The sequence below is a fragment of the Falco biarmicus genome, chromosome W (genome assembly GCF_023638135.1).
Source record: "Falco biarmicus isolate bFalBia1 chromosome W, bFalBia1.pri, whole genome shotgun sequence".
In the NCBI taxonomy this organism is placed as follows: domain Eukaryota; kingdom Metazoa; phylum Chordata; class Aves; order Falconiformes; family Falconidae; genus Falco; species Falco biarmicus.
The window spans coordinates 24,168,461-24,185,758 of record NC_079310.1 but is presented as its reverse complement, the minus strand read 5'-3'; the positions used below and the strand labels follow the sequence as shown (position 1 = coordinate 24,185,758).

Here is a 17,298-nt window from a genome sequence, read left to right as displayed (position 1 = left end):
TCGGTTGTCTTAAGTCTAATTACTCTAATCCCAGCTGTTATTCCAAGTCTTCATATTTTATAATCCCACTCTTTCAGCAAAAGGCTTGTCGTATAGCCAGGATGTGTTTCAGAGTTCTGCTCAAAGTGACAGAACTACTTCAGTAACTTCAGGGAGCAATTTTAAGTAGCAAACATTAAGTTGTATACCAATCTTTAGTGACAGCTGTAAGATAGGACAATATCAGTATTTTAAGAGTCAACATCTGTTCAGATGCTCTTCTATTAGTTAGGAAATGGAAGGATGATAGCAACAACATTCTGAAGAGATATTTTTCCAATTCAGATTGTTCCTGGAATTCCAAAAGCTCAAAAGCTTCATATGTTATCTGTTAGATATGCTCTTTGACATAAAATCAAAAACCTTTGATTTCTACTAATTTTCTAGTTTAACTGAAACTGTTAAATGGTATATTGTTTTCATATGATGTAATAATCACATAGAATTACATCACAGCAATAAGCATATTATAAAATCATACCAAAATTAAGTCTGTATACTTGACTCAGCTGTATGTGACCATAAGTTATAGAAGTTTTACTAGTTGTTTTCAAAAGGCTTTACCAGCTATGTCAACAGGAAGGGATGATGCAGCACATCAGTGACAGTACCCTTTGTGATGGGTGCATTCTTTCTGTTTGAACTAACTGAACTTTGGTCCAGGCAGATGCTCAGCAAGTAGGCCTAACCAAAGTTAATCCTATTGTGCAAGGCTATCAGTGAGAACCCAGCACCAAACCCACAAAAACAGTCTGGCTGGAGACTGGGCTAATAAGTGGAAGAATCTGCATGAACAAAACAGAAAACCTGACTACAAGCCAACCACTTTACCCTATAAATATCTGCAGCCATCAGGGTCCATTGAGCTCTCCCTCCATAGCAGCTGGCTTGATAGGTGTCCCTTGAGTAGGGACACCTCTCAAGGTTACCCCTCGAGGCTGAGATCCCTTACCTGACACCAGGCATCAGTGGGTTAGTAAGTGTCATTTTTTGCATGCATGTAACATTTAGATAGGTATAGTAAGCTTATGTAATCATCTTTGTATCCCATACTAACTTTAAGTGTTATAAATAATATTGACTTCCAATCCATCTGTACTTATTAAATATTTTACATACTTAAATTTACTGATTAGAACTCAATTAACTACTAGATCAGATATGTCTGAGTGATCTCTGACTCTTCTCTTGTGACACCCTTCCATAGCAAAGGTATTTGAACAATACTAGTTGTATGCCAGTGCTGGGTGAAAAAGATTTGCTATTTCTTACATCAAAATACATCTAGTCACACTAATGCATTATAAGTCATCAGAAGGCTGTTATAGTTTCAACTGACTAAAGGTTTCTTTCATCCTTCCCCCTGCCCAAGAGTCAATTTTATATGAAACAGTTGCACTGAAGTGGTTTATTGCCTTAAAATCACAATGTGTAAGTAAGCTGATGAAGAAAGTTTTGCTTACTGGATCTCTGCAACCTCAATTTTAAGAAGTGACCTGTTTGAAAAGAGGTAACTATAATTCTCCCTATGAATAAGTCTACATTTCCTATTATTAATGGGAATTATTACATTTCCACACAAAATTGGGCAGCTGCATACAGACTCCAGAATCCACCTAAGTACAGACAGTCCAGATCCCAGTTACAGAGCCCATGTAGTATATTAAAATTCATTTTGACTCTAAACAAGTTTTAGTTAGATACATACATTACCTTTCTAAGGCTGCTCTTCTTTTTTCTACGAATTCAGCAGATGAAGAATCTTCCTTGCCTACTTTAACTTTGGTCATGCCTTTGAAGAAAATTGCATCATATTGATTTTACATTATCATAAAGAAATCATTAATATAACTAATATGATTAGAAGATTAAGCTCAGCTAAGTTTAAGCCAAATTACAATGAAAAGCACCACAGAAGAATACAAAGAACAAATACCACATACTGCACACTTTTGAGGAAAACAGATCTATGAAATATGCAATTTTCTGTAATATATTTATTGTGATTAAAGTTATTAAAAACTAGTTGAATTTGCATTTATGAAGACAATCTAAACACAGATCAGTCTTGTGTTCAGAAGAAAACAGTTACTCTAATAAAGCAGAACAAGAAATTAAATCTTAGTTTTTAAGTCTTGATTGGTATGCTCATAACAAATACTTTTATTCTAGTACTTTCTAATTTCTAAAAATCAGTGTGTGGGATATTTTTTTTGTTTGTGTTGGTTTTTAGGGTTTCTTTTAAATTAATGTATTGGATATAAATGGCAAGGTTGGGGTGTGTGTGCAGGGGTGATCTCTGTGGCAGGAGGTCAGAGGCTACCCTATGCTGGTCACAGCTGGTTACAGCTGGCTTAACAATGGACCCACCACAGGCCAAAGTTGAGCCAGAGAAGTTTTTTGTGCATCTATGAAAACATATTTAAGAAAGGGCAGTAAATATCAAGGGAAAAAAAGAAACAAGGCCAGAGCAGTAGGGGGAACTCCATCCCAGAGCAGGTACACCCCTGAAGGGACTGCTGTCTGTGGAGGAACCCATGCCAGAGCAGAGGAAACAAGTGGAAAGAGCGAGCAGTGGAAGATAAAGGTAAAGAACAAGGAGTGGAAGAAAGAAACCACTATGTCCTGACCCCAGCCTCCTGCACCACCTGTGGCCTCACTGTGAAGGGACTGAGTGTAAGATGCGCTGATAACAAGGGGAGTATAGGCTATGAAGGGGGGACAACAGGTGTCTGGACTGAAGTTGAGCCTGGGAAAGGGGGAGGAAAAGTGTTTTCCTTCAGTGTTTTTCTTCTTTCTTTTCCCCAGTACCCAAATAAGTAACTAAATGTTTTAAATTAAGTCAAATTCATTGAGTCAAGTCTGTTTTGCCCACAACATCCAAAAGGCATCCATCCAGGAAAATCACCACTGCAGCGTCTGCTGGGCAGAGTAGAAGGGCTGATTGTACTTTTGACCCTGATGAAGGGACTTGTGTTTTGCAGTTACAAAAATCAAGTAATGAAGACTCCAACCAGAAATAAATGGGCCCTGTCCCTGTCTCTGGCCAGGCAGAGGAAAGTGATAACCGGGTTTACTGGACTGTGTGGGTTCAATGGCCTGGCACACCAGACCCAAAGTAGTATAAGGCTGTGGTTGACACCAGTGCACAGTGTACCCTAATGCCATCAGGTTACAAAGCAGTACAACCCATCTGTATTTCTGGAGTGATAGGGGGATCCAAAGAGCTGTCTGTGTTGGAGGCTAAAGTAAACCTAACTGGGAATGAGTGGCAAAAGCATCCTATTGTGACTGGCCAGGAGGGTACATGCATCCTTGGCATAGACTACCTCAAGAGAGATTACTTCAGGGTGGGCTATTGACATAGTTGCCTTGAGTACAGAGAAGATTAAACAGCTCTCTACCCTGCTTGGCATCTCAGAAGATCCCTCCGTTGTGGGCTTGCTGTATGATGCCAGTGTTTTATGATGTTGTGCCGCCACAGCTGGGGCTGCCATATGTCAAAGGTATTACAGCAGGAGTCACCCAAACCAATGAAGAATGAATCTCATGAGGAACCAGGCAAGCACAGTGGTGATACAACCTAAGCTGGATTTGTTAGACAGCAATACAACACAACACACCATCCTTCCTGTCCTGAGTGACCACCATAACAGATGGACCCCAAAGTCATGAGTAAATGAATTCAATGAACGTTTTTATTGGCATTTTATGGACATTTCACAGGGATGGCCCATAGACTGAGGGAATGATATCTGTGTATATATCAAAGGATGGGAAGGGTGGTGGTAGTTAATGATGGATGGGATAGTGTAGGACCTGAGCATGATGTAAATGGTATGGAATAAGGTGTGGAGAATGTGCTGGTTTGGCTGGAGTAGAGTTAATTTTCTGTATGGTAGCTAGTATGGGGCTATGTTTTTGATTTGTGACCAAAACAGTGTTGATAATACAGGGATGTTTTTCGTTATTGCTTATACGGAGTCAAGGCCTTCTCTGCTCCTCACCCCACCCCACCAATGAGTAGGCTGGAGATGCACGAGAAGTTGGGAGTGGGACACAGCTGGGACAGCTGACCCCAACTGACCAAAGGGATATTCCATACCATACAAGGTCATGCTCAGCAATAAAAAGTGGTGCAGGGGTGGAAGTTTGTGTTGCCAGGGCTGCTGTTGCTCATGGGGACTGGCTGGGCATTGGGATTTTGCATCACTTGTTTATCTTGGGTTTGGTTTTATTTATGTGTTGGTTTTTCTTTTCCTTCCTTTTTTTCTTATTGTTTTTATCCTCTCAACTTACAAGTTTTCTCACTCTTACCCTTCCAATTCTCTCAGCAGGGGAACAAGCAAGCAGCTGTGTGGTGTTTAGATGCCTACCAGGGTTAAACCACAACAGTAGGACTTTTCATATTAAGACTTCAGACTTAAAAAGTAAAATAAAATAAATGTGTGTGTAGTGTAAATGCATGTCATCTACTTTCAGCTGTTTCGACAGCTCTCTGCTTTAAGATGTCTCATTTTAAATCATCCTAGAAAACTATATTTTTCCTTATTCTCTCCAAAATTATAAGGATGTGGAGTATACACTTTTAGATGGGACCAAATACCACCCAAGCACTAAAGGGTAGGCAGTTCAAGTTTAAAGTGGGAGTTTTGTGCTCTTTGGCGAAAGAGCCTACAGAGTCTGGGAGTTTTCCCAATTTAATCATAGCCAAACAAAGTCTCCACACTAAGACCTTAAGTCACACCCAGAGCTTGCTTACATAACAGTAAGTCCCACCATTTTACCAAGTTCCATGTATATTTATTTTACAAGCAGAATTGGTATTAAAAGATTTCACTTGTATTATAGTACTGAAATAACATGCATACATCCGACCTTACAGAAAACAGACTTACCTACAATACTTTTTTCTGGAGCAGGAGGCACAATGTAACCAATATGCATGTACTTTGTTTCTAATTTGCTGTGCAAGCCAAGGAAATCACTGAATCTTCTTTTAACAGATAATTCATTTTTGTGAAACATGGAAAGGGATGTCTAAAAAAAGTAATTTTAGTTATGACTTACTGATGCATCTACTCAGCTGTGATATAAAGTTATTTGCAAATATATTTGTTGCACTAGTTACCTTTGTTGTTACTCTGTATGCCATATAAGCATTCATGCCATCCCCTGTAAGAAAATTAAAATACTTATCCTAAAGCAAGTTACTTTAATCCCTCCACACACTTTTTTTCCCACCAAAATACACATTAAATAGCTTTTTATTTACATACTAAAACCCATCAAAAGATAACTGAATAAAGAATTATGCTAAAATCTCAGAATAGTTTCTAAGAGGTAAAACAGCCTAACATATGACTTACTAGGTTCAAGTAGCTTACCAACTTTCTCTGGGTCTGATACACTGATTTCTATATCAAGCAAATCTCCACTTGCTTCCTCTTCAATCTAGAAAAAAATGTATGCCATATTTACCAAGTTAATGTGCATTCATACTACATATTGGTACAAAGATAAGGATATAGGGGAAGGAAGAGTCAGTATGTCTCAGTAACTAAAAAGCTCCTGTAGACCCACCATACAATTTTAAGTGAACATAATTTCACATCTTGGTTTTTAATTTTGAACCTTCCTGATTTTTTTTTTTTAGTGTGGCAACCTCTTCTTCAGACTTGTTTGCCTCAGAATTTTAGTAAACATTTATCTTGGGGAAATGCTCATTTTATCTCCTCCAATTCCAGCAGGCACAAAGGTTCAAAAGTGCTCTCGCTTGCAATGTTTCTATAAGCTTCTAATCAAAAGACAAATATATTACTAATTATTAACGGTATCTGTAGTTCAGGAGTTGGGGATGAGGAAAGAAACAACTACAGAATTTTCAGATACTTGCCTGAGCTGTGTGATCACAGAATTTCCTAATCTTTCATGCAATATACATAAGTTTGATAGAACAGAAGTAGTTAAGAAACACCATGGCAGAACAGACAGTGTGCCAAGGTTGAAGTGGAAGAAAATCAGAATGAAGTATCAGCTTAGGGCATCTGGGGAAGCAGCCATCATTGAGTCCCAGGCAAGTCTTGTATGCCAAACCTCATTCATCAGTGATGGAGCATATTCTAGAATGAACAGCAGTTGCCAATGCACAGACTTTGAATGGAATGCCAAATGTAAATAGCAAATTAAGTGATACAACTAATGACCAGTCTCAGCTGTTTGTTAGTATGCAGAATAATGCAAACAGCTGTTTCCTCCATTTCCTCATTAACAACAGCTTCAGAAATCCAACTTAAAACCTGTAACATGCTAGTGTGAATTAATACACATCTTTAACATTTCTCCTCCATCTAGCTCAGCTCCATTCACACACTTTTACAATACCTATCCTGTACGAATGGAGCGTGTTACTCCTCACACTACAGATCTCTCATCATCTAAGCAATGAATACTCATGACATTGAGTCAAATACATATTAAACACAAAATAAACAAAATAGTTGTTCTCTTGCATACTTCCCTTTACCAAAGAATGATCCTGTGAGTAATTTAGGAACTGCATTAAAAAAAAACAACAAAAAAACCCACCACAAAACCATCAAATATCAAACACACACCACACACACCCAACAAGACATGTCTATAGTCATCAAAATACAACTTAAAAAATTTCTTGGTACCTCTTCTCTGGATCTATCAAAAATCACAGGAGCTGTTACACTTTTCGATTCCATTCTGGGAGCTCCTAATGTAATAGGTGTTACACGAGTGCTTGCAGGAATAGGTTCTGGTGAAAGTACTGGATCCCTCACTGGACTGTCCAACGAAACTTCTTCTGTGGCTTCTAGATAAAGATTTTGAGTTCACAAAAGTTTTTGTACAATAGAGAGAGATGTACACCACAAAAGATACCAAGCATGCACATTAAAAAGTAATAATACACAGGTTTAATAAGATCATTTATAAATAACATCCATTTATCTCTCAGATAACTTCTCTAAATATGTCAGTAAAACTAGAGATGACATCTGAGTTTCTAGTGAATAACAGGTTAAAGTAAAATTAACTATGCAATTTTTTATTTTATATGCTGCCAGGTAAAGTCTTTTAAAGTAGTCACAAACCTGCTAAATTATTCATTCTATATGATATATCATGAAAACTGATGACTTTTTTCCACCACAGACCACTCTTTTTCAGCGCCTATGGCAAATGTAGTTTTTCCACTCTGAACAGCTGATTAAGTCATATAGGCTAATAACTGAGCATACCAAGAGAAGTTATGTATGTACACCTCCTACCAAAAGCCAACAACTCATAAAAAACAAATATCAGTAGATGAGGTATTCTGACCAGTAAGACTACTTAATTTTACTTTCTTCAGACTGTAAATAGTTCATCCATATTTAAAGAGGATGTATATCTCTGCTTTGCAAACCCTTCATGCCTTCTTTCCTCCACTAATTGATTTTGACCATCAGCAAACCATACATTTAAAACAGACTATTTCAGTTGGAAGGGACCTACAACGACCATCTAGTCCAACTGCCTGACCAATTCAGGGGCTGACAGAAAAGTTAAAGCATTGTCCAAATGCCTCTTAAACACTGACAGGCATGGGGCAACTACCACCTCTCTAGGCAGCCTGTTCCAGTGTTTGACTACCCTCTTGGTAAAGAAATGCTTCCTCATGTCAAGTCTGAACCTCCCCTGGCTCAGCTTTGACCCATTCCCACACATTCTGTCACTGGATCCCAGGGAGAAGAGCTCAGCACCTCCCTCTCCACTCCCTCTCCTCAGGAAGCTGTAGAGAGCAATGAGGTCGCCCCTCAGCCCTCTTCTCTCCAAACTAGACAAACCCAAAGTCCTTGTCTGCACCTCATAGGACATGCCTTCCAGCCCTTCCACGGGCTTTGTTGCCCTCCTCTGGATGCAATCAAGGATCTTCACATCCTTTTTCAGTTGTGGTGCCAGAACTGCACACAACACACAAGGTGAGGCCTCACCAATGTTAGATACAGAGGGATAATCACCTCTTTAGACCAGCTGGTTATGCTGTGCTTAATGCCCCCCAGGGTGCAGTTTGCCCTCTTGGCTGCCAGGGCACTGCTGACTCCTATTGAGCCTGCTGTTGACCAGCACCCCCAGATCCCTTTCTGCAGGGCTGCTCTCCAGCCACTCCTCTCCCAATTTATACTTGTGCCCGGCATTACTCTGTCCTAGGTGCAGAATCCAGCATTTGGACTTGTTAAATATCATCCCATTAATCATTACCCAATGCTCCAATCTATCTAGATCCCTCTGCAAGGCATCTTGTCCCTAGAGAGAGTCAACAGCACCTCCCAGTTTAGTATCCTCAGCAAACTTGCTAATGGTGCATTCAACTCCTGCACCCAAATCACTGATAAAAATATTGAACAGAGCTGGCCCTAGAATTGAGCCCTGAGGAACACCACTGGTGACCAGTCACCAGCCAGATGTAGCCACATTCAGTACAACCCTTTGAGCTCTGCCCTTCAGCCAGATCTTCACCCAGCACACCATGAACCTGCTCATCCCACAGTTGGACAAGTTGTCCTGAAGGTTGCTGTGAGGGACAGTATCACAAGCCTTACTAAAATCCAGAAAATCTACATCCACTGCCTTCCCTTCATCCACTAGGTGGGTAACCTTAACGTAGAAGGATATCAGATTAGTTAAACAGGACTTTCCCTTTGTGAACCCATGTTGGCTGTGCCTGGTAATTGTCTTATTCTTTAATTGCCTTTTAATAGTACCCAGTATAATCTTCTCCATAATTTTCCCAGGTACTGAGGTTACACTAACAGGTCTGTAGTTTCCTGGGTCTTCCCTCATGCCCTTCTTGTAAAGTGGAATAACATTTACCAGCTTCCAGTCAACGGGGACGTCTCCCATGACCTTTGGTAAATGATCAAGAGGGGTCCTGCCATAATATCTGCTAGCTCTTTCAGAACACTGGGATGAATTCCATCAGGCCCCACGGAATTATGAACATTCAGCTGATCCCTTACAAATTCTGTGTCCACAAATGCAAAGTCACTGTTCTTGCACTTGTGGCCCTCTGACTCAGATGACTGGGCAGCCCAAGTTTATCAATATTATTAAAGACTGAGGCAAAAAATGCATTGAATGCTTCTGCTTTTTCTTCATCCCTATTAGTCAGGTGACATTCTTCAACAAGTATCAGCCCAATGTTTTCTTCGGACCCCCTCTTGTTATTAACATACTTTAAAAAGACTTTCTTGTTGTCCAGCACAACACTGGCCCATTTCAACTCCAATTGAGCTTTGGCTTGCTTTGTGTGTTCTCCCTGCATGTACAAACCACAGCTCTATAATCTTCCTGTGAAGCCTGACCTTGCTTCCAGAGATCATACAATTTATTTTTCCTCTCGAGCTCCAAAAGGAGTTCCCTGTTCAGCAAAGCTGCTCTTCTGCCCTGCTTGTTTGACTTTTGGCACAATGGCATTACCTGTTCCTGTGCTTCTAAAAGGTGGTTCTTAAAACTGACCAGCACTCATGGACTCCTAAGCCCTCAAAAGCAGATTCCCAGGGAACTCTGATAAATAGCTTCCTGAATAGCTTAAAGTTTGCTCTCCTGAAGTCTAGGGTAGCAACTCTTCTGTCCTTTTTTCTCATTACACTGAAAATTTTAAACTCAACCATTTCATGGGTGATGTCTCCAATAAGGGCAATCCTCAAATTTCTCCTAATTGCCTATAGAATAACTCATCAGTGCTTACATCCTGGCTGAGCGATTGGTAGAAGACACCCACTACAACATCTCCTTTGTTTTCCATCCCCCTAATCCTCACCCAGAAGCTCTCAACCACATAATCACTAACTGTAAGGGCTGTACAATCAAACCTCTCCCTTACATACAGTGCAACAACTCCACTTTGCCTGCCCTGCCTATCCCTCCTGAACAGCCTGTAGTCTTCCATCCCAGCACTCCTATCGTGGGACTCATTCCACTAAGTCTCACTAATACCAAAGACATCATGGTTCTGGGAGGTTAACAATGCTTCCAGTACATCCTGTTTGTTTCTCATACTGTGTGTGTTGCTGTATAAGGATTTCAGATACACTCCTGAGCACTCGATGCTCCCAGGAGCAGTGTAAACATTCCCACTAGCATAGCCACCCTCTGGTGATGACATGACATGCCAACCCTTGGTTTTCCTTTGGCAATCCTGTTGGTATCCCTTTCCCCATTCGATTCCAGTTTAAAGCTCTCTCAAGCAGTCCTGCCACCTTATGCCCAAAGACACATCCTGAAACCTTTAAAGTACAAACTAAGAAAACAAATAAGAATGCCAAGTTCACCAAAATCTTTGTTGGGATGAGATTTATTAGAACATCTAGACGTTTAAAGAAGGTGAAATGAAACCAAAAGTTAAATATGATCAATTAATTGAAATCTTGAGCTTATCTTTAATTCAACAGAAAAGTGGAAAAGAGGACCTCCCTGAAGTAAAAGAAATTTTTAACCAGGTGTATCTGAAAATAAATTCCAGGAAAGGTGAAAAATGCGTTACCTGTTACAGTAAAATGATAAGCAGGAGGCCTGCGAGCTCAGGTAAAACAATATCCCTTGGTCAGCAAGGCTGTGGGGGATATTGGCAGAAAAACTGAAATAAAATACACTCTGTAGTAGTTCTACTCATGTAAATCTGTGTGTTTTGCCATGACAGTGACTTGTTATGGGATGCGCAGGTGAAACTCTGCATTGACAACAAAGTACAAGAAATAAGGTTGGTCGGGTGCCTCCTACCATAGTCAAGGGCAAGACTGGGTTGGCCTCTGTGTTTGCCACCAAGAAGAATCTTGAGCTCCGCTGTTGGTTGCAACCCAGTAGGCGTTGAGCGGTGGGAACATGTGCCATGCCAGACCTTGATGTGAGGAACGGCCCCCGCTGTTATAAGAGGGTCATCCAGGAAGGAAGAACATAAGATGGCCCATTGAGGCACTGATTTGGAAATTGGAAACCACCTGGCCGACCACGAGGCCTGACGAGTAGCAGAGGAGGTGGGAAAGGAGGATTTATCCTTAATACCAGATGGTAAAATCCAAACTGTAAGTACAGATCAGGAGCCAAATTATTCTAAAGAAGACCTAAAGCTAATTCAGGACATGAATGGTAAAATAAAATTAAATAAGAGGGCTTATTTGGCAAATGGCCGTATAGCGGTACCATCCAATTTAATATGGACCACAGCCCTAATAGAACATAATAAGACTCATTGGGGAGCTGATACATTATAAAAGTCTAAATCAGAAATTGTTAGGGCGAAACTTGTATACTGTAATAAAACAGGTGACTCAGCAATGCAAAATGCGTTTACGTAATAATCCCAATGTAGCAAATAGAATAAAACTAGGGAACATTAATAGAGGAAATTATCCAGGACAACAGTGGCAAGTTGATTTTTCCAAACTCCCAAGAAAAGGGGGGTACCGATATTTATTAGTTATGACTGATACATTTTCAGGTTGGCCAGAAACTTTCCCTTGTTGAACAAATAAAGCAAGAGAGGTAACGAAAGGATTGTTGAATGAAATTATCCCCTGCTTTGGGGTTCTGGCAACAATCTCTTCCAATAGAGGCTCACACTTTTGTGCCAAAATAATACAAGTGAGTACAGTATAAAGAATAGATTGGCAATGACATACTCCTTATAGGCCTCAAGCAAGTGGGCAAGTGTTGGGGTCTGCAGCGGGTCTGCAGACAAGTTAGCTGACTTCAAAGACTTAGCCGTGTACCTTTACGACAGCCACAAATTGTCAGGTCTGTAAACAGGGTGTGAAGAACCGGAACTTAGAACCGCAGCATACGGGCACCTACAGCAACAGCAAATAGCGAGCAAGAAGGACACAAAAACCTATCAGGGTCTGACACCTGTACTGTCTAAGATATATAAATAGTTTGTATAAACAATAAAGGCCATTTTGTCTGAACCCAGCCACGCAGACATAGTGTTTCTTTTCAGTCCACCTCGACTTGCGTCACCACATTTAGTGACCCTGACGGGCAAGTGAAAAAAATGAACCATTTAATTAAACAACAGATAGCGGAAATAGGACAAGAGACAAATCTAACTTGGCCACAGTCTCTTCCCTTGGCGTTATTAAGAATACAAACTAAACCGAGAACAAAGGAGAATTTGAGCCCTTTTGAAATATTATATGGGAGACCGTACCAGTTACAATTTGGGGAGGGATATTTGTGGGAATATGTGAAGGCCCTCCAGAGACAATTAACAAGGGCCAGAGGATTAGATCAACCAGTCAGTTCCTTTAAATCTGGTGATAAAGACTTTTTCAGGGAAACCTTTGGAAGAAAAGTGGGAAGGACCCTATCAGGTGCTGCTGACAACCTTCACGCCTTCAAGATAAGAGAACAACCAGCCTGGATTCACTACTTGCCATAAAGAAGGCTCCTAAGAAATCATGGGCCGTCACCTCAGCAGGACCCATGGGACTAGGTTCTTTAGATTGTAATCATAATAGGGTGATCCTCTACAAGACAAGTGGAATGGACCCTATTGAGTATTGTTGGCCATATTTACTGCAATCAAGATAAAGGAGGAACCTGATATTGACGGGTAAAGAAATCTCTGGAGACACAATGGACTGTCAAAAGGATCGGGGATATTTGTATAAAGTTATTCTGATCTTGATTGTAACAGTTGTCAGTATTTTAGAAACTGAAGCATGGGTAAACAATACCTGTCTTAAATATTGCAAATGGTTGCTAATGCTACGAAAGCCAAGGAATGCTGGAGATGTACCTCTCTTCCTAAAGGAGGCCTGGTAACATCCCTGTATGGGGTGGCCTCTCAAAACTGGAATTATCTCGATGACAAATGGCCTACCTGGCCAGACTTTTGGAAAAAGCCAGGCGATGGTGGAGGATATTGCCTATTTGATGATAAAACATATGAGTTGGGTCCCAGATTTGATTTACAAATATTAAACCTAACAACCACAATATTTATGAAATGTGATAATAACTGTCATTGGAAAGCTCGAAGCAGGACAGGGGGTGTAGGACAAGGCCTCAAGGACAAGAGTCCAAGTACTGATAGCCTGATGAATAGAGACTTGTTAGAACTTGTAGGGCACAAGCCCTGGGAACCAAGGAACAAGCTAACTGCAGACCCCTGAGCCGTTACAGTTGAGGAGGCAACCAGACGGACAGAGAAACAAGTAGCCAGATAAGGGAACGGATGGCGCCAATATGTAATCAAGAAAGCCACGTAGAAAGAAACTCCCTAACCTTGGAATAGAAATTATTGCTAGGTCAAGATAAACTAGTAAGTTCCTATTGTTCTAACGGTGTGCCTTAAATATCAACCAATCAGTGTTTTTTACGCTTAAGATTTAACCAATCAGTGTGTAATATGTAGAAGGTAGAAACATATATAATTGTAAGAAAATCACTAATAAATGGACAACTTGCTTGCATCAAGCTGCGTCCCGTCTCTTCATTCGCCGCAAGGGGGAGCATTTCCTGGAAACCCAGGGCAAAATACTTGTTCCCAATCTGATGGGTGGAATGATTACTGGATGTATATGTAGACCAAAGTAATCAAATTGAAACAGATATCCATAAGATATGGAACAGGTTTCAGATTTTATAATTTTAGGAATACCAATATGTGTATTACTTCAATGTCTTGTTTGGTGCTGTCAAATAATGATCCTAGAGCATAGTGATTTTTTATAGGTGTAAAAGAATTTACAATAGTTGTTAGAAAAGGGGGGAATGAATAATGGGCCATATATGATTTATTTAAAGAACGGTGTGCTCATGTTTATCTGAGGAGACCCTTATTGTTGACTTGAGGATGTACTAAATCCTTGAATGGGTGACATAGGGAGTGTGCTAATTGTCCAGGCACAAGATATGTTAATATTGTTAACTTGAAGATATATTAGGTCCTTGAATGGGAATGTGCTAATTGTCCAGGTTGGAGATATGTTAATGAGTTTCCAGAAAGTTAATGAATAGACATGAGTGACTTGTATAAAGAGGGGGCTGAAAGGTTCCCTCGGTGTGCATGACTTTGGTGGAGCGATCCCCCATGCACCCAGCGCTGCGGAATAAAGATAACCTCCGCTCACTCTAATATTGGTGATAGATTCTTTGAATCACTATAAGCAATCTAAAAATCAGAACTGGATAAAGCCTCCTGAGCAAGTGAATCCAATCATTACCACAAAAAAGTGATATTATGTTCTTTCATAATCAATCAAAATAACTCAACTTCACCCCTGCTGCTACTTAAAAGACATTCTGCTAGTCAATTCTGTTTTCCATTCTTCCCTAACACTTTTTGCCAATACTTAATTATTTTTCATAAATGAACAAAACCACCCTTCTCTGCTTCAGGGATGAAAAAGACTGCAAGCATTTGCAAGCTTACTGTCATGTTGTGGGTTAACCCTGGTAGGCAGCTCAGCACCACACAGTGCTGATATGGAGAAATAGTGTGAAATGGGGACAATGGACACCGACTGTGATTGTATGTGTCTGCTCAGGAATGTGGGTATGGTGACTAGTCATGGGTGCGGTGTCTGGTCACATAGGCACACAGCTTTGAGGAGACGACTACAGTTTTGAGGAGATGCCTGCCCTTCTTCCTCTAACAAAGGGGCTATTTAAAAAAGAATGAGAAAAGGATGAGAGACATTCCAATGCTATCTAGAGGGAGGGAGTGCTAAGTCTCCTTGCTGGAGAAGATTGGATGGTCACAAGGACATGAATCACCTACAAACCTGCAAGACCACCACATTCCAGGAAACGGACTGATAAGCTAATTAACATACGAAGCGGGGTTTAGGTAACGAATATGTATAGGCGTTAATTGAATATTCATTTGTTTTATTGTATAAATGTGAGATGGTTCGTCACTTCGGGCATGCATGCTTGTGGAGGAGCGATCCCCCGTGCATCTGTGCGCAATAAACATACCTACTTTATAACTTTCGAGTTATAGAGTCTAATTCCGTACGTCAGCGCTTGCTCACTCTCCCTCTACAGTGGGATGGGGAAGAAAATCAGAAGGGCAAAAGTGAGAAAACTCATGGGTTAAGATGAAGACAGTTTAATAGATAAAGCAAAGCTCTGTGTGCAAGCAACTTCCCACTGGTAGGCAGACATTTAGCCATTTCCAGGAAAGCAGGACTTCAGAAATGTTCAAGGTCAGGTTGAACAGGGCTTTGAGCAACCTGATCTAGCGAAAGATGCCCCTGTCCATGGCAGGGGGGTTGGACTAGATGATTTTTAAAGGTCCCTTCCAAACCAAACCATTTGATGATTCATCATAGTTAAATGGTTACTTGGAAAGACAAATGCCATAAATCCAAACATCTACCCCTTCCTCCCTGCAGTTTTTATTGCTGAGCATGGTGTCATACAGTATGGAATATCCCTTTGGTCAGCTGGGGTCAGCTGTCCCGGCTGTGTCCCCTCCCAACTTTTTGTGCACCCCCAGCCTACTTGCTGGCAGGGCAGTGTGAAAAGCAGAAAAGACCTTGACTCTGTGTAAGCACTGTTCAACAACAACTAAAACATCAATGTATTATCAACACCGTTTTCATCACAAATTCAAAACATAGCATCATATGAGCTTCTATGAATAAAATTAACTCTATCCCAGCAAAAACCAGTGCATGTTACTACTTTGTTTTGGGGTATTTCATAAAACCACAGAATTGCTGAGGTTGGAAGGGGCCTCTTGAGATTATCTAGTCCAACTCCCCATGTTCGAGCAAGGTCAACTAGAACAGGTTACTCAGGACTATATCCAGTCAGGTTTTGGGTATCTCTAAGGAGGGAGACTCTACAACCTCACTGGGCAATCTTTGCCAGTGCCTGACCACCCTCACTGTAAGAAAGTTTTCCCTTATGTTTACATGGAAATTCTTGTATTTCAGTGTGTGTCCATTGCCTCTTATCCTGTCACTGGATACTACTGAGAAGAGTCTGGCTTAGTCTTCTTTACCCCCCTGACCCCTATCAGGTATTTATACAAATAGATAAGATTTCCCCCCTCCCAGCTTTCTCTTCTCTTGTACTGGGGAGCCCAAAATTAGACTCAGTGCTACAGATGTGTCTTGCCAGGGCTGAGTAGAGGGGATGACCTCCCTCAACCTGCTGACAATGCTCTTCCTAATTTCAGATTAGAAATTTCCATAGTATTTGCAAACTCAGCTTAAAAGCAATCACCTTTTGTATTCTTCAGTTTTTAATATGATCAATGATTATCCAAAAGCTTTCTCTGAAAAAGATTTATTTTCTTACCATTGCTTTACTTTTACTGCTACATCTTTTTGAAGGATCCTACTGATGGCTTCCTACCCTCAAAAGCCACAGGAAGGATATTGCATCTTAGACCAATAAAGATATTTAATTCACAATTTCAGATCAGGTGGGAAGCCATGACAAAATAGTTGTAAGGAAGCCGTTAGACTGAGATCTTGGAAGAACAACACCTAGATATGGAAAAGAGGTAGTCCTTATTGCTGTCAGCCACCAAATGAGAGAAGTTATACAGCTATTTCACAGAAAGAAAAAAATACATATAAAGCCACTCAAATTAATATTTTTTTTCTGTCACAGATATTTTTCTTCATGCATGTTTGGGAAACAAACCATTAATCACCATTAAGCACTTTGCTATATCTTCAAATATCTTCAAAACATTTCCATTACTGTAAAAGTATGACCTCATAAAAACAGCATGAATTCAAAACAACCAACTAGCACTATAAGATGAAACAGTAGCACACTTTCTCCCACCACTCCTCCTTTTCAGACCTATATCCACACATGGATTAATATAACAAACTAATCTAGGTGATTTTTGACATGAACTCCAAAAAGAATCAGCTACCTGCCACTGTTCAGCAAATGGCTGAAACTATGCTGGTGCATTACTTCTGCTAGAGACAAAGGGGCAGGAACAACCAGATGAAAATGGAAGAAGGCTTCCTTTCAGCAGGAATGCCAACTTCAGGATTACCACTGACATAACATTAGACTTCATCTGAACCAGTATTTCTCAAGCTGTGTGACCCCAGGTTGTTTGAGCATTACCAAATTTTTAAAGCTGCTGCCTACTAACCCTCCTTTTCAGTTTCCTAACTAGAGGAGATAAATGACAACAGACAGTTTATACTAGCAAGGGAAACATTAACTGTTTCTGATTGATAGCAGCAGGTCAGTTCTTTG

General features: G+C 40.4%; 1 protein-coding gene across 5 annotated transcripts in view; it reads right to left on the bottom strand.

The window, feature by feature from the left end:
* LOC130141866 (sorting nexin-2-like) overlaps positions 1–17,298 on the bottom strand; it is a 49,340-nt gene that overhangs the window by 17,378 nt on the left and 14,664 nt on the right. For all 5 annotated transcript variants that reach the window (XM_056323106.1, XM_056323107.1, XM_056323109.1 and 2 more), the window contains exons 3-7: positions 6,720–6,883; positions 5,427–5,493; positions 5,171–5,214; positions 4,938–5,079; positions 1,753–1,831 (exon numbers count right to left, since the gene is read on the bottom strand). In XM_056323106.1, the coding sequence (XP_056179081.1) occupies positions 1,753–1,831; positions 4,938–5,079; positions 5,171–5,214; positions 5,427–5,493; positions 6,720–6,883 (496 nt within the window). The remainder of the gene's footprint in view (positions 1–1,752; positions 1,832–4,937; positions 5,080–5,170; positions 5,215–5,426; positions 5,494–6,719; positions 6,884–17,298) is intronic.